The 18217-nt window shown below is 44.1% G+C and overlaps 1 protein-coding gene across 3 annotated transcripts in view; it reads right to left on the bottom strand.

The window, feature by feature from the left end:
• RHOD (ras homolog family member D) overlaps positions 1–18217 on the bottom strand; it is a 100573-nt gene that overhangs the window by 13402 nt on the left and 68954 nt on the right. For all 3 annotated transcript variants that reach the window (XM_053287469.1, XM_053287471.1, XM_053287470.1), the window contains one exon: positions 3798–4249. In XM_053287469.1, the coding sequence (XP_053143444.1) occupies positions 3798–3914 (117 nt within the window). In that variant the 5' untranslated portion in view covers positions 3915–4249. The remainder of the gene's footprint in view (positions 1–3797; positions 4250–18217) is intronic.

Raw genomic sequence — 18217 nt, 5'->3', positions numbered from 1 at the left:
TTTTTTCATTATCTACATGATCAATAATTAACGTATATCTCATAGGATAGTTTGGTTTCTTATTGTGATTCCAGGGCTGGATATTTTTATTTCAGTTAGCACTTTACATCCCCTTCCTCTCACTTTACATCTCCCTGTTCTCTCTTCTGTCTCAAATGGGGTCCTGCTCCATTTACCATGCCTGGTCCCAAATGGATACAGTGTTTGAGTGAGAAGACACATCATGTACACCAGGGAAATTAATAGTGTTTAAATTTTTCATTGCGGATCCAGTTTTACCTTTTAAGACGAAAGGAAGTAATTATAAGAGACAGGGGTGTAGCTATAGATGAACAAATTGGCGGAGTGGGGGGGGTGTTCCTGGGCTCCTGAAGGCAGTGGGGTGGGGCCCTGCTGGGGGCTGGGCAACATCTTGCTCTGCACTCTCCTCCTTCTGCCTCTCTGATGAAGAAGGTGTGGGTGGGAGCATGGGGGCAAGGGCCCATTTCCACATTTTGTCCCGGGGCCTCTCCAAACTTGCTATGTCCCTGATAAGAGAGATTACTACGGGTGCTTTTATTCTTATACGTACACTCTTGGTTTTTTTGTATTGAGAAAGTATGTATTAACTGAACACGTGAAGGAGGCAGGGATGATGCTGTTTTAACTTATTTTTCCTTGATAGCTGTGCAGGCAAATTCTAATTGCCTGATGCGGAAACATATTTCAGTAGAATATCAGTTCATAGTGTTTAGGGTCAAATCACACCTTTTGGGGAACACGTGGTAAAGAAAGGTGCTTTGAATTGGAAGCATCTCAGTTTCTTAGAGAACTATTGAGGAGGGACAGTGATCCCAGCTGGGATGAGTGCACAGAGGAGGTTGCCAAAATCCACCCTCTCTCTGTCCCAGAAGTATTTGCCCCTGAAGGAATAGTTGCTTCAAGAGGTAATGGAGGGAGGGATTTTCAGTGGGAAAGCTGAGAGATGAGAAAGAGTTAAGCTCTGAGCATGCTGCAGTCCAACTGGGTCTTCCCCCCGCCATTGTTTCAAATGGGGTTTCCACTCATTCAGGGCTCAAGCAGGAGTATATCACAAAAGTCCTTTATTAGAGGAGTCAGCCTCAAGTCCCTCCTGTTCCTATTCCATGCTGTAATAACAAGCACTTCCTGGTATCAGTTCCCTCTATCTGTACCTTCCCTGCGTTATTGCTCTTGACTGCTGCTCCACCTCTCCTACTTAATTACACATACATTGATACACCCATGACTCTTAAAAAACCCCCAACAACCTTTAAAAGAGGCATTTCTGGTTTTAAGGACAAATCTTTATTATGTGTGGTTTGACTCTCATTCTAGCACACAGGTTAACTTTACATTTATAGAGCAGGGCTGCTCAACTTCAGCCCTCCAGCTGTCATTGGACTACAACTCCCATAATCCCCAGCCACAACAGTCAATAGTTGCTTATGGGAATTGTAGGCCAACATCTGCAGGAGGCCGAAGTTGAGCAGTTCTCTTATAGCCAGCATAGCATAGGACTAGGACCGGGAAGACCTGAATTTGAATCCCCATTCCACCATGAAACTCACTGGGTGACTCTGGCCAGTCATGTATCTCTCAGCCTAACCTACCTCACAAAGTTGTTGTGAGGATTAAAAAAACCCATGTACTCTGAGCTCCTCAGAGGAAGAGCGGGATAAAAGTGTAAAAATAAATAGACTTAATCTATTTGCTGTAATCTTAGTATGTTTGGGGATGGGGCTGTGCCAGGCAGAAAGTTGCAAGTTAAAACCTTAGCATCTTCAGGTACATCATTTTTCTCTTCTGTCTCCAGAATAACGAAGCCCATTCTTGTTTGCTAAACTTTTTTTTGTTCATGGCTTCTTCAGCACAGCATATCTTGGGCGGCCCTGCCTTGCCTGCACCTCTGCTAGCAACTGATTCTTCCCAAGTGTGTTACAGTGTGTTACAGTGTTAAAGTGCCCAAGGCAAGGTACAAAATGCTGCCGTACCCTATGTCCCTGTTGAGGGTCAGACCCCTTTCACTTTCAAAGATGACTCTTGTAGGCTTTGAAAGTGGTGCAGGGATGAGAAGGGAAGGTTGCCAGCACCTGCTTCTTATATTTCTTGGGAGCAGGAAGGGAAGACCACCTTAAGTGGCACAGCAGGGAAATGCTTAACTAACAAGCAGAAGGTTGCAGATTTGAATCCCTGCTGGTATAACACCTATATCGGGCAGCAGCGATATAGGGAGATGCTGGAAGGCATCATCTCAGACTGTGGGGGAGGAGGCAATGGTAAACCCCTCCTGTATTCTACCAAAGAAGCTCAGGGCTCTGTGGGCGCCAGGAGTCAAAATCAACTCAACGGCACACTTTACCTTTAAGAGGGAAGGAGGGCAGCCCTCTCTCTTCTCCCCATGCACCTTGCACAGCTTACAAGGGTCAGGTCAGTCCCAAAGAGCTATTCTAATGACGGTGCAATCTTTCTGGCACCCCGATAATCAGCTGCCTGAGGTGATGGCCTTACCTTGTCTTATTAAAGGACCACCCTTGACTCTTCCCTAACCCATCTTAACCTGCCATTAGCCCCCGGGTGGATAGGTGGATTACTAGAGACCTGGATAATATTGTGATTCCAGCTAAACTGGGTATGGAGTCCATGTGGGTAGGGGGTGGAGTCCCAAGAAAATGCTCTGTCTTGCCCAATCCAGACTACCACTCAAAAGATAGGAAGAAGCTCAACCGATAACTGAAGAATATGAAAGCAGCCAAGTCTCAAATAGGTCAAGTCATGCTCTCTCTCTCTCTCTCTCTCTCTCTCTCTCTCTCTCTCTCCCTTCTCCCTCTCTCTCTCACACACACATGCACTCAGTGTGTCAGCAGCCCTGCCATTAAAACTGGCTAAAGGCTGAAATCCTGTCCACATCTTAGCAAACCACTACCTGTCATTGATGTAGGGAGAATTGGGGGCTGTCATTTGAAAAAAAAAGGTCTGAAAGATCCAGTTTTTAGGGTGGATTTCCCATTGAAACTAATGGGAATTGGAGACTTTTTTGCCCGGAAGAGAAGGCTCAATAATGGTGCACTAGTAAGGGTTAGTATGTAGGGGCTTCACTGCATGTAGCATGAGCCTTTCTGGGGAAGATCTGCACTTTGCCACTGGATGAGAGAGGGAGAGGAAGAGGGGGAGCGAGAGAGAGAGAGGGAGAGAGAGAGAGAGCGAGCTGTCCCTCTTTTCTGCCAAAGCCAGTCCAAATGCAGTATCAGCTAGTGGCCTTTCTGGCAGATGTCCCTGATCCTGCACTGGCCAGTTCTTTTTATCCATCTGTTTTATGTAGATCTGTTTTATGTAGTCTTATCTTAAGACTTCTGGTCAAAAAATACCACAACCTCTATGTTTTATATAGCATAGTTTAGGCAACTCAATACATGTTTAGTGAAACCAAGTTTAGTGAGACTAAATACTCCTGGCCACAGCTGAAACTTTCCTTGTTGAACTAGTCATTCAGAGGAATTTCAGCGTGACCCAGCACTTAGGGATGCATTACCCACTGTTCCAAGACAAATGAAGAGGCTCCATGAAGCCATAGTAGGAGAAGTAATTCAAGCTAGCTTGACTTACCTCTGCGACAACAGCTTACTAGACTGAGGTTCATTTTAAAAACATAGCCTCTAGGAGATAGCAGGGAACTACTCTGAGGGGAATGGGTGTGGATACTGTGCTTTGGATAGGAAACGTAATGGCAAAGGGAAAGCAGGGGCACATGGGCAGAGTGTGGGTATGGGAAGGTAACCCGGTGGGCAGAGGGGGCTTACCTTGGGGAATTCTCCTTTTGCAAAGACCATGAGCAGGGATGTCTTTCCACAGCCTCCATCTCCTACAACAACAACTTTGATCTCGGTGATTCCTTGGGTCTCTTTGTTGGACCCCATCTGGACCAGAGCCTTTCCACTTCCTTGTATTTTTGCCACTCTCAGGGTTTCACAATAAGTACTTTTTGGAGTGGTCCAAGGGAATGGACAATGAAAGAATCTCTTCTCCTTGAGAGTTGTGCAGTAGGGGGTTCTTCCACCTTGAGATTCCTATTTTGTCCCTTTTCTTTGCTATAGAATAAAAATCGAGGGACAGCACAGTGCTCGGAAGCTGGACCGGGTGTTGGCAAGAGCCAGCGAGGAAGGGCGGGTGTAGGTGGAATGTGAAAGGATTGGCTGGCACAGGGTGCAGAGTGCAAACAGGAACACAGTGACAGGAGTATCCACTCACAGTGCTACAAAGAACAGGAAGGTAGATGTTAAGAGAGATAAATATATAGTCACAGTGCAACAGCTGTACCATTAACAAACAAACTCGTGGCTTGTGCTTCTTCACACATTATATTTAGACGCACACCTACCTAGCAGACTTGAAATGTATACCAACAAATGTAGAGTGTGAATGCAGAAAATATGTGCATCATGGAAGTGCAGCAGTCCTTCTTCTTCCTCTTCCTCTTCTTTCGATTTCTATACCACCCTTCCAAAAATAGTTCAGGGCGATTTACACAGAGAAATAATAAATAAGATGGCTCCCTGTCCCCAAAGGGCTCACAATCTAAAAAGAAACATAAGATAGACACCAGCAACAGTCACTGGAGGTACTGTGCTGGGGGTGGATAGGGCCAGTTACTCTCCCCCTGCTCAATAAAGAGAATCACCACATTAAAAGGTGTCTCTTTGCCCAGTTAGCAGGGGTTACAAATACATAGTGTATGTGAAATGGTACATGTACCCCAGTAAGAACATAAGAACAGCCCTGCTGGATCAGGCTCAAGGCCCATCTAGTCCAGCATCCTGTTTCACACAGTGGCCCACCAGATGCCTCTGGGAAGCCCACAGGCAGGAGCTGAGGGCATGCCCTCTCTCCTGCTGTTACTCCCCTGCAACTGGTGCTCAGAGGCATCCTGCCTTTGAGGCTAGAGGTGGCCTTTAGCCCTCCAACTAGTAGCCGATGAAAGACCTCTCCTCCTTGAAGTTATCCAGCTATCCAGGTTGTTGGCTGTCACCACATCTCGTGGCAGAGAATTCCACAAGTTGATTATGCATTGTGTGAAAAAGTATTTCTGTTTGTTGGACCCAGATTTCCTGGCAATCAATTTCACGCGATGACCCCTGGTTCTAGTGTTTTGTGAGAGGGAGAAGAATTTCTCTCTATCAACTTTCTCCACACCAAGCATGATTTTATAGACCACTATCATGTCTCCCCACAGTCGTCTTTGTCTGCCAGTATAAACCACTTCTGCCAGTGCATCCTTGGCAAGAAACAGAGGGACACCATATATGCACTATTTGTACCATGTGGAATATATATCTTATACTGCTTATCCATGTCAATGGATTACCTCTACACTTGATTACCCATGTGTACCACCATAGCACATGATGTAATAAATGGTACCCAAAGACAGAGAGAAACAGAAGTGATATATTTTATTTCTTTATTGAATTTATATATCACCTAATATAGAAATCTCTAGGCAGTGTACAGAATTAAAACATAAAATAAAATATAAAACATTTAAAATAAATAAAAAGATAAAAAATAATAATAGATAAAAATACATTAAAATTTAAAAATTTGGTTTCAGTTAAAAGCCTGGGAAAATAGATATATCTTCAGGATCCTCCTAAAAACAAACAGAGAAGGAGATGCTCTTATTTCAGCAGGGAGCACGTTCCAAAGCCCTGGGGTAGCCACAGAGAAGGCCCGGTCCTGAGTTGCCACTGAATAAGTTGGCGGCAACTGTAACCGGACCTCTCCAGATGATCTTAATAGGCGACAGGGTTCACAACAAATAAGGCACTCTCTTAAGTACCCTGGACCTAAGCCATTAAGGGCTTTATAGGTAATAACCAGTGCTTTGTATTTTGTTCTGAAACATATAGGCAGCCAGTACAGTTCTTTTAGAATCGGTGTTGTATGGTCCCATTGGGTAAACTCAGAGACCAATCTGGCTGCCGCATTCTGTACCAATTGTAGTTTCCGAACTACGTACAAAGGCAGTCCTACATAGAGTGCACTACAGTAGTCAAGCCTAGAGGTTACCAGCATATGTACCACTGTTTTAAGGTCATTTGTCTCCAGAAATGGACGTATCTGGTGTATCAGCCAAAGTTGATAAATCGCACTCCTGGCCACAGCCTCAACCTGAGAAACCAGGGAGAGTTTGGGATCCAGGAGCACACCCAGACTACAAACCTGATATTTTAGGGGGAGTGTAACCCTATCCAGAACAGGCAGATCTAAACCATCTCTTGGATCCTGACCCACTACAGACAGTACCTCCGTCTTGTTTGGATTCAACTTCAGCCTGTTATCCCTCATCCAGCCCATTATCGCCTCCAGGCAGCTTAGTCATGCCATTTCCTGATGAAGTTGGTATGGAGAAATAGATCTGGGTGTCAAAAGCATATTGATAGCATCCCAGACCAAACTTCCTGATGATCTCTCCCAGTAGTTTCATGTAGATGTTAAAAAGCATTGGAGACAGTATGGAGCCTTGTGGAACCCCACACTTTAGCTCTTGCTTTTCAAAGCAACAGTCTCCAAGTGACACCATCTGGAATTTGCCAGAAAGGTAGGAATGGAACCACTGCAAAACAGTGCCACCCAATCCCACCTCCTTCAAGTGACCCAGCAGGATACTATGGTCAATGGTACTGAAAGCCGCAGAGAGATCCAAAAGGATCAGCAGAGTAACACTCCCTCTGTCGATAGCCAGTTGGAGATCATCCATCAGACTGACCAAGGCAGTCTCAACCCTGTAGCCCATCCGAAAGCCAGTCTGGAAAGGATCTAAATAATCTGTGTCATCCAAAACTGCCTGGAGCTGAGAAGCAACCACCTGCTCAATCACCTTGCCCAACCATGGAAAATTAGAGACAGGTCTGTAATTAGCTAACTCTGAGGGATCCAATGAAGGTTTCTTCAAATAAGGTCTAATAATAGCCTCCTTAATATAGGTAGAAGCCTACCCTTTGCACCATGCCATTAGACACGTGAAGCTGCCTTATACTGAGTCAGACCCTGGTACTCCTAGGTCAGTATCTGACTGGCTAATTCTCCAGGGTTTCTAACAGGGATAAGAACATAAGAACATAAGAATAGCCCTGCTGGATCAGGCTCAAGGCCCATCTAGTCCAGCATCCTGTTTCACACAGTGGCCCACCAGATGCCGCTGGAAGCCACAGGCAGGTGTTGAGGGCGTGCCCTCTCTCCTGCCATTGCTCCCCTGCAACTGGTACTCAGAGGCACACCCTTGAGGCTGGAGGTGGCCCACAGCCCTCTGACTAGTAGCCATTGATAGACCCCTCCTTCATGAAGTCATCCAAACCCCTCTTAAAGCCATCCAGGTTGTTGGCTGTCACCACATCCTGTGGCAGAGAGTTCCACAAGTGGATCACGCGTTGTGTGAAAAAGTACTTCCATTTGTTGGTCCTAGACCTCCTGGCAATCAATTTCATGGAGTGACCCCTGGTTCTAGTGTTGTGTGAGAGGGAAAATAATCTCTCTCTCTCCACTTTCTCCATGCCATGCATGATTTTATAGACCTCTATCATGTCTCCCCGCAGTCGTCTTTTTTCTAAACTAAAAAGCCCCAGGTGTTGTAGTCTTGCCTCGTAAGAAAGGTGCGCTAGGCCCCTGATCATCTTGGTTGCCCTCTTCTGTACCTTCTCCAGTTCAACAATGTCCTTTTTAAGATGTGGTGACCAGAATTGTACGCAGTACTCCAAGTGTGGTCGCACCATAGTTTTGTATAAGGGCATTATAATGTTAGCCGTTTTATTTTCAATCCCCTTCCTAATGATCCCTAGCATGGATCTTTCCTAGCTTTCTTTAGCGATGTCAGTGATTCAATTTGGGACCTTCCATACACAAAGTGGTAATACTCAGCTACAGCCACTGCCCCTTGTCACGTGCCAGTGTATACCTGGATACATATACTATAATCCTATTCATACATTACATTGTACATTCGTTCAGGTGTTCATGAGAAACACTTGGGTAAATATGTTGAATTTCAGCTTAAACGTCTTAGGGTGAGTGAACATGTGTAGAGAGGCGCAGGATCCCAGCAACAGCCCCTGCTTCTTAATGTACACAAGTTCACTTGAATGTCTGCATGAGGGCATCACATGTCCAACTGGGCACACATCGGGCCCTCTCCACACAACGGGGGACGCCTAATTTTCCAGGGTTCCCAGTTGTCTGGAGAGAGTCCTATGGATGCAGTTAATTGCAGTTGATTGCAGGGGAGCTGAGGGGGCAATTTAACAAAGCTGACCTTTACTACAACCTGAGAGGTGATGTGTAGGGGATTTTTTTTGCTGAAAATTCAAACTAGTCTTCAGCCTCACCCTTAACCTACCATATTAGCAGTGTGCTACATTACAGGGCTGGTATCACCCACTGTTTGCCACAGAGCCCCTAAACAGCAATATGGGGATGATGGTCTGCACAATTGCACATAACCACAAAATAAGACCTGACTTACAGGTTGAACTCCTTCCTTTGCTTCTATCATCTCTGAGGGGGTGGGGTGGAGAGGGGACATATGAAGGCAGAACCTGGTGTGATTGTAAAGCAGTATGTCTCTGTTCCCCCACCTCACAGAGAAGTCGCAAAAAAGACTGCAGTGCAATGGGTACACTCATTACATTTAAATAACTGGTTCAGTCCAGATGTAACATGCCCCTCCCTCTCCCCTGTCCACGTTCGGACTTTGGGGAGAGCTGCTCCTTTGCAGTCAGTGAGACTGTAGAGAGGCAGGGGAACTGGCTGCATGGGCATCCTTTCCTGAAGGACAGCCCACACGGCCAATCAGTCTGGAGTGAGGGAGGAATTTCCTCCATTAGGTCTGGTTCCATGGGGCCCAAACTGTGGTGCTAGCATTTGGATGTAAAGCTGGCATTGCAGAAATTGAGTTTGTGGCGGCGGAACTCCATCAAAGGTTCAGAGAGGAGTTTGGCGAGGGAAACCGTGAGTTGCTTTCCCTCACAAACTCCATTTTCCTGAATTTGGACATTTGAGTTAGGAAGCCGGAGGTGAAGGGACCTCCATTTTCCTTTTATGTCTGAATCGGGCCAGAGTATCTGCATGCAACTCAGCTATCATATGTACACTGCATACAAACTGTCTGCACATACAGCATAACACGTGACTAGGGATGATGTCTGAGCATCATGGATGCACAAACACAGAAACAGTGCATGGGCATATGTTTATGTTTATACAGCATGGCAGATATATACACCATAATGCATATCCAAACCTAATTTTTCTGAGTGTTTTGAATAGATCCCAGATTAAATTAATATGAATTTGATAACCATACTAGTGAGCAATTGGCTTTTTGTGAATTCAATCTTTCACCTGCATTCTTGGCAAATTTATTTTATTTATTGATGGATTGTAGACCACCCCAAACTTCTGTCTCTGGGCGATTTACAATTTCTGTGCTATTGACAGCGACATGACAGGCAGAAATTGAGTACGCAGGGCTTTCTGCGTCATTGTACCTCCATGCCAGTAATAACTTCATCTGTTGAATATCTGCACATTGGACAGCTGTCACAGATGTAGAGCTTTTGTCCAAAAAAAGGGGTGATAACTTATTCCTTGGTGTCCATTCCTTTGTATAATGTGGTCAGAGAAAGATCATCAAAACAAACCTCCTTCATGGTTTATCTGCTCTACCCTTAAGTTCCTCTTTGAGTTCCACATGAATGGACTGCTCTGTTAATGCCAATGGGCCATTAACCCTGCCCCCAAGGGATTCTGGTTGCTGTTGTTATAACTCTCTAATCCTCAAGCCTTTTTCTTTAAACAATCATAAGAACAGATAATGTGCTTTTAAAAATCACAGCCAAAGTGTCTGAAGGAAAGGCAAAACAAAGCACAATACTACACTACTACCACTACTACTGCTACTAAAACTGCATCTGGTGGAAGTGTGTCCTTTATGCAGTTCTTAAGGATATAGGAATCCTTTCAGTCAGCAGATACCTTTTTACCATCTCTTCTCCTTCGCTTTTACAGATATAAAGCAGGTGAAGCCTTCCGCACCACTCATATCCATGACAGAGGAGAGCTGGTCTTGTGGTAGGAAGCATGGCTTGTCCCCTTAGGTAAGCAGGATCTGCCCTGGTTGCATATGAATGGGAGACTAGAAGTGTGAGCACTGTAAGATATCCCCTTAGGGGATGGAACTGCTCTGGGAAGAGCAGAAGGTTTCAAGTTCCCTCCCTGTCTTCTCCAAGATAGGGTGCGGGAGATTCCTGCCTCCAGCCTTGGAGAAGCTGCTGCCAGTCTGTGAAGACAATACTGAGCTAGATAGACCAATGGTCTGACTCAGTATATGGCAGCTTCCTAAGTTTCTATGACAGAGAATGCCTCACTTGCTGTATATTTGTGTGCTGGGGTGTCGTTAAAAGCACAGGAGTAGTGCCAGTAAAAAGACAGCAAGCTTAAATAGGGTGAACTGTACAGATTTTTTTTAAAAAAAGAATCAGGGCACAGGAACAATAATGTGTGCAAATTAGTCGACCTGCCACAAAAAAGGAACAAAATAACTTGGGTGCTAGACTTGGGATTGATGTATGCCCAAGTTGCAGAAACTGGTAGATACATCTCTGCTTTTGGGATCTAGACCTAGCAACTCTACCTGTAAGATGCATATGCTTGGGATGGATGGTGCGAGAACAGCTAGTAAGATTGCCAGGTTGCAATCCGGAGCTATATATCTGATTGAAAGTTATGAGTCAACATGCAATAATACAGCTGGGGATGATGAGCGTTGTAGTCCAACATCATCTGGAGACCCAAGGTTAGGAACCCTGGAGCAACATCATCTACTGTGTCTTCCAGCAGACTTATAACTTTTCAAAGGCAGTAAATATCTCTGGGTTGTAATCTGTCAACCCTAGAATCAACTCATTCTCACAGTTCCTGTACAGCTGACAAAACTAGCCAAATAAACCAAAGTCCAGGGAGAACCTAAGGTGACTTACAGCTTAGGTTATTATGGCTTATAAACAACACACACACCCTACACACCTATAGAATAATTGGGCAACCCTACTCTCTCTCCTCCCACTAGATGAGTGACAGGGTAGACCCATCATTATACACCAAATGCCCAATCCCACCATGAGGGTTCATTTCTCACTCTCACTTTGCTTCAGTCCACTTCTTTCCTAGCATCTGGCTCAGGGTTTTTATGTTTAAAAAAAGGGATTGAAGGCATAATTTCTCAAGATTATTACGGGGAGAGTAACTGGCCCTATCCACCCCCAGCACAGTACCTCCAGTGACTGTTGCTGGTGTCTGTCTTATGTTTCTTTTTAGACTGTGAGCCCTTTGGGGACAGGGACCCATCTTATTTATTTGTTGTTTCTCTGTGTAAGATATTTTTGGAAGGGTGGTATAGAAATCAATCAATCAATCAATCAATCAATCAGCAGTTTTTCTATCACAGGTTCTCACTGATGGAGAAGTTGTGCTTTGTGGAATCTCCCCTTTTAAGCAATTATCTCAAGGTCTGGATTTGGCAACTCTAAGAACAATCTGTGGGGACTCTTAGCATGATCCTTTCGACTACAGCAGACAGCTTCGCATATCCAACCCAGCACACAGTATCCCTCCAGTGGTGGTGACTGGTGTCTACCTGAAGATACTTTTTAGATTGTGAGCTCTTTGCAAATTGCTTTGAGAGCTTTTGTTGAAAAGCGTGGTATATAAATATTTGTAGTATGGTGGCAAATGGAACACTCAGCTGGATGGCTCAGCTAACCATGTTTGTTTGCAAGTCCCTAGAAGGTGTGTTTAAGATAGTGGCCTCTTCTCTGGGATTTTGCTGCCACCGTGTGGTGATGATGACATTCCATGTACCTAATTTCTTATCTGAAGCATTTATATTTGTGCATATTGGAAAATATTGTATTTTAAAAAACTTTACTTCGTAACTGACTGTCTTGAAGCAAGGCCCATCAAAAAGAACAGCAAATTTAGAACCAAAAGCTGATCAGAACCCTTCCCATCTTTTTGCTACTTACAAGCTATGGCACAATATGGATTTTATAATTGCACCAATCAATTAAAAGAAGAACTAGATAAATATTCAAAGGCCTTAGTCATAAAGTTCAATGAGCAGCTTTGTCACTATATCTCTTGCATTTTATTCTGAGTGGCTCTTAAAGATAATAGGAGTCATTTTCAGGCAATAGAGTAACTGGACACCTTCTAGTTACTATCTCTCTGCAAAATCCACAGGATTGTTCTGAGGTCAAAGAATAAAATAAGAATTTTTAAAAAATCACTTTGAATGCTGAAATGTGACTTAGAAATTCTACATTGTAATAATTCCATTCATGTCTTTTAGTTTACAAAATATGCAGTGGCGCAGCCACAACTGGGCGAACAGGTTCAAAGAACCCAGGCTGCTGCGCCCCACAGCCTCAGACACACTCCCCATGTCTGACGTCAGAAATGGGAGGCGTTAAATGCAACAATTTGGCCAGTTGGCTGGATTTTATATAAATAAGACCAAAACTAAGGTTTTGACTAAAAATATGGATCAGAAATGCAAGGACAGATTTTCTGAAATAAGTGAGTTGAAAGTGGAGAAGAAAATTAAATTCTTGGGGGTCTGGTTATCAAATAACAATTTTTTGTTGTTCACAAACAATTATGTTAAAATATGGAATACAGTGAAGATTGATCTACAAAGATGGTCCAAAATGAATTTGTCTTTAATGGGAAGAATTTCAGTGGTGAAAATGAATGTTTTGCCTAAAATTTTATTTCTCTTTCAGACTATTCCCATAATCAACACTTTAACTTGTTTTAAGCAATGGCAGAAGGACATAACTAAGTTTGTTTGGCAGGGAAAAAGACCAAGAATTAATTTTAAGAATTTAACAGATGCAAAGGAAAGAGGTGGTCTTACCCTGCCAGACTTAAGGTTGTATTTTGATGCTGTTTGTTTGACATGGCTAAAAGAATGGATAACATTAAGAAACCCTAGAATTCTGGATTTGGAAGGATTTGATAGAAGGTTTGGATGGCATGCGTATCTGTGGTATGAAAAAAGTAAAATACATAAAGACTTTTTGAACCATTATGTGAGAAGGAGTTTAATGAGGGTGTGGTTAAAATATAAAAAATGGTTGGAACCTAAAACTCCGTTATGGACATCTCCGATTGAAGCTTTATCACGTAAAGAAGTAAATATGCAAATGTGTTGGGGCACCTATAGGGATTTGTTACATTTTCAGGAAAAGGATTGTAAGTTAAAAAGTTTAACTGAAATACAAAATTTGGTCAGAGATTGGTTTCAGTATCATCAATTAAATGGGATATATAAGAAAGACTTTATAGTTGGATTTGAGGATCAGATTTCAAGTTTTGAGAAGGAATTAAGTCAAAATGATGAAAAATTAGTTTCTAAAATGTATAAACTGTTACTTCTGGAGGAGACAAGAGAGGAAGTGGTTAAAACGACCATGATAAAGTGGGCTCAAGATGTGGGGTGTAATATAGAAATGGCAGCCTGGGAAAAGTTATGGAAAACTGATTTAAAATTTACTGCATGTTATGCTTTAAAAGAAATTATAAAATGATGTATAGATGGTACTTGACACCAAAAAAATTGGCATTAATGTATAAAAATGTTTCAAACAAATGTTGGAAGTGTGGACATTCTGAAGGCACTTTTTTCATATGTGGTGGACCTGTGGGAAGGCTAAGGCCTATTGGGATATGATATATAATGAGCTAAAGAAAATATTTAAAATGACATTTCCTAAGAAACCAGAATCCTTCCTGCTTGGAATAACACAAGGAGTAATTTCTACAAATAATTCAACATTCTTCATGTATGCTTCCATGGCGGCTAGAATAATATATGCACAGAAATGGAAGAGTAATGAACTGCCTTCAAAAGAAGATTGGCTGATAAAAATTTTGGAATATGCGGAGATGGCAAAACTTACAACACCGATAAGAGACCAAAATTTAGAATGTTTCAAAGAAGATTGGAAACCATTTTTGTTGTATCTAAAAAACTATTTTCCAACTATGGATCTCACAGCAGGTTTTGAAATTTAGAAGAAAAAAAAAAGCAGGTTGGGTAGATTAACTGTGTTTGTAAGGGTCTAAATTTATGTTTTGAATTACTATTATAGCAAGGGTAAATTTTATAGTTGATGCTTCACGAAGAGAGATGTGCGGGAAGTCCATTTTTGTTTATTTTGTTTGTTATGAATGAATGTTATTATTGTTAAAATTAATAAAAACTGAATTTGGAAAAAAAGGAAGAAATGGGAGGTGTTATTTCGCTCCCAAACGGGGTCGCGCGGTCCCGTTTGGGATCAAAATCGGCAGCCAGAGTGACTCTCCTTGCCTTTTAAAGGTGGGGAGAGCCACTCCTGGCCTTGCTGCCAATGCAGCGGGGCTGATCTCCCTCTCAAATGGGGCCATGCGGCCCTATTTGGGAGGGAGATCGGCACATGCTGCATTGGCACTGTGGCCAGAACGTCTCTCCCTGCCCTTGTTGCCCAACGCAGAGCGGGCTGATCTCCTTTCCAAATGGGGCTGCACGGCCCCATTTGGAAGGGAGACCAAACCCCTGCGCTTGATGTCAGATGTGGGGGCGTGGTTAGCCGACCACTGTATCTGATGTCAGATGCAGGCGCGGGGCCAGAGGGATGCTGCCAGCCTTCCTCTGCTCCTGAAAAGATCCTATAAGTTTTCTCCATTTGCAGAAGAAGTTATATTGGCACAAGGGTGTAGGGCAACTTCCTCCAATCTCCCCTTCCCTCTGCAGCCTCCTGTGCCTGAGGAAGTCTGTTCCTGAAGGCTGGGGGGTGGGGGGGTGGAGTCCTTGTTCTTTTGACTCGTAGTTTCCAAAGTATTTTAGGCTGCTTATTTGATGAACAGATTCACATTTTTGTTATTTTTCTTTCTTTCACAGAGAAGCCTGCTGGCCACATTTACAGACTTCCAAAAAAGAAAAAAAGAAAAAAGAAGGAAAAAAGAAGTGTCCCATTCAATTTGCTTAGAAAAACACAACCACCACCCTTGCATGCTCACGTAAAATTCCAGTCCCATTCCCATGTGCAAGATGTTGGGCTTTTTGAGCTACACACACACACAGTTTTTCTATAGTAGATTTGCACATAAAGACATTTTTATAGCTGTTTCTGTAAAAGGCATGGCCTGGGCCATTCCCAGATGGCAGATTTACTCTGAAGTACCCCAGGAGTGGTGGGTGTGCATTCATACATCAGGGAGATTTACCTTGAAGTCCCTGTGAGATATTGGGAAGCACTCCATACCAGTGTTCTCTCTAATCCCCCACCCCATCTGTGTGCACAATGAGAGGTAGGATCAAGGCACATGCATTCAAAGTTGGGCCTTCTTGATTAAACTTGAGTGGGATCTAAACTGAGCAGACACCAAAAAACTTGTGAGCATGCACATGTGCTCACACCTTAGAGGGAACCCTGCTCCAGACACAATTTGGGGGTTGCCTTGCACATTGGAACTTAGTCCAAATTATGCTTGTGTGGAAAAGTTCCACTTTCTACTGTGGCTTTTTGGGATACTTTGAAGTACCCCGATGTTTCTTTTGCGATGTGGGGAGGGGCCATAGTGAGAGAGCAACTTTTCCTAAAGCCTCAGAGTTTTTGCTTTTGAATTAATGTTTTTTCTTTTTCTTTTGCAGGGTGATCTTGCAGAGTACCCAGCAGGACTCAACCGACTTTGCTGAGTAGGTGATCTTCTGCAAGTTGGGTTGGGGGGGGGGTTGGGGTTGTTGGAAGTTAAAGGACTTTGCGCTGTCTTTTTGTCTAGGACAGTGGAGGACAGACTAGTAAGTCAGAGGGCTAGAGAGTCAAGACATTGGTCATCACTTCTCCACTGCTCTGATGCTATTCCTTTGAAATGTAGATTGCTACTCTTAGGGATTCAACTTCCTTTCTCTTTCTCTTCCTACCTGCCCGCCTACCTTGCAACATGGCAAGCCTCTCTCCCTGCACCATATGTGCAGAGAGGATGCAGAATCCATCTGCATCCAGCTAGATAGATAGATTAGAGATCCTAACTCCTCACTTTCCTATCCAGAATGGAGTTCCTTAATAAATGCCTTTTATATTGATTCGAAACTATGAATTGGCTCCAAGTTACTTTACTTTCAGCATACACGCGTGCCTAACTAAACTACCGCTGTGTTGTGCCTCTGTGCACTCTGCTATAATGAGAAAGGGATTCTCTCACCACAAAGAATTTCCAACAGGGGTTGGGGATATTTAAAAAAATATAAGAGAGAGGGGGGGAAAATCTGCCCACCTGCCTCCCTGCTGCTTTCTGTCCAGGAGGCTGGGCAAGAAGGGCTGGAGGAAGGCTGCCTTCCTTGGTTGGGGCTTGGGCCAACTCCTGGACTTCCCTCTAGTCCACCCTCTGACAGCAGTTGCCAGCCAGGCCACAGAGGTGGAGCCCTCCCTAGAATGCCTGGGTGCTGGTGGGGAGGCAGCAAGGTGTTGGCCGAGTGAGCACCACCAAGCCAGTGGCTGGGCAGGCTCCCTCCTGGGAGCTGGGTGATCTTGAGGAACAGCTGTCACTGTGCTCCACTTCCTAGTTTTCTCATGCAGCTCCTTAACTCTCATTGGGAGTAATGATTTTCTACAACATGAGTAGAACTTCCTAGTCTCATTGATTACATTACATTCTCAAGCTTTATGTAACGGGGTGGGGTTTTATGTTGGCATTGACATTTGGTGGCAGCATTGCAAGCTGGTGGTCTTGCGGAATACCCCCTAAAAACATAATAATCAATATATATATATAAAATAAATGTCTTTTATTCATTACAATGCAAGTTTTTAGAAATGCAAACCACACATGTGCGGTAGGAGGAAAAAAGAAGGTCTGGCATCCCACCTACTCTGGAAAGCCATTGGTCAGAAGGGACCTGAGAAAGACCCGGGGGAAAGTGGTATGAATGGTCCATGGGAAAAATGAGAAAGGAATGGAGGGACATTGCATCAAAGCAGCTCTATATGAATGCCCCCAGAATCTATATATATAATTCTCCTAGATGTACCCATTGCTAATCCCATGCATGGCAGCTCTCACGAGAGTTCGCAAATAAGGGGAGGGGGAGAGGAAAGTGACGATGGTGGGGAACATAAGGCTAACGGACAGGCCAGCAAACGGGCAGGCGGGTGGGTGGGGAGAGAAAGTAGCGGCAGGGGGAGGTACTGTATAAAGTGAAAGTGGCGGGGGGGAGTGAAAGTGGTGATGGGGGAGGAAATGAAAGAAGCATGGGGGGGGGGAGAAAGCCAAAGCAGCAGCACCGGTGTGTGTGTGTGTGGCAAAGCAAATGCAGTGGTGGTGGGAGGAGAAAGTGGCAGCCGGTCAGAAAAACTGGCTGGCTAGGCGGCCAGCCAGAGAGAAAAAACATGGCCGGGGGGGGGGAGGAAGAAGAGGGGGGGGAAGGCTGAGAACGAGGGGCTGAGAACAAGGGAGAACTAGAGGTGAAGATGCTCCGCACTCGGGCCAGCTAGTTATTATTTCAGCCTTAGGCTGCAGCTTCTATGTGGCTAAAGATTAGTCACGTAATCCCATGATTAAACCTGCCATCTGGGAAAGGCCCCAGGTGAATGATCCATTAAGTAACTTTTCTTAATGTGGTTGGAGCATTAGGAACTCTAAGGGCCTGTGGATCCTAAAACCTCAGAGCCCCTCTGAGTTACACCGAGTTGTCTTCTTCTTCATTAGCAGCAGGGGAGCATCAGCAAGCCACAGGCTTATGGTTCTCAAATCTGTTTTTGGGTCTTGAGACCCTGAAACCAACAGTGAAGCTTTTTGATATGGCTGGGAACAATAGGTGAGTGTCACTACTTGTGAAGCTGTTAGTGGCCACTAAACGTTTATGGAAAAGAGCCAAGGCATGGATGGTTCCAAGTGCCTGCCAGCAATACTTTATCAGTTCTGTAGAGCTGGAGGTCACCCAGCAAGTTAGTGTGCAGCAACCCAGGAGTGTGGGAGAAGAGAAGGGTGTAGGCAAACTCCAACTGATTCCTACTTTAGAATCCCTTTAATCAGACAGGGAAGAAGAAAGAGAGAGAGAAAACCCAAAGCCCTACCTTTGCAAATGGAGAGGGAAAATGTAGATATGGTCCAGCTAAACCCTATATTG

This window comes from Hemicordylus capensis, chromosome 1 (genome assembly GCF_027244095.1).
Source record: "Hemicordylus capensis ecotype Gifberg chromosome 1, rHemCap1.1.pri, whole genome shotgun sequence".
Lineage (NCBI taxonomy): Eukaryota > Metazoa > Chordata > Lepidosauria > Squamata > Cordylidae > Hemicordylus > Hemicordylus capensis.
The sequence above is the reverse complement of the archived record's forward strand: the minus strand, read 5'-3'. Positions and strand labels throughout refer to the sequence as shown.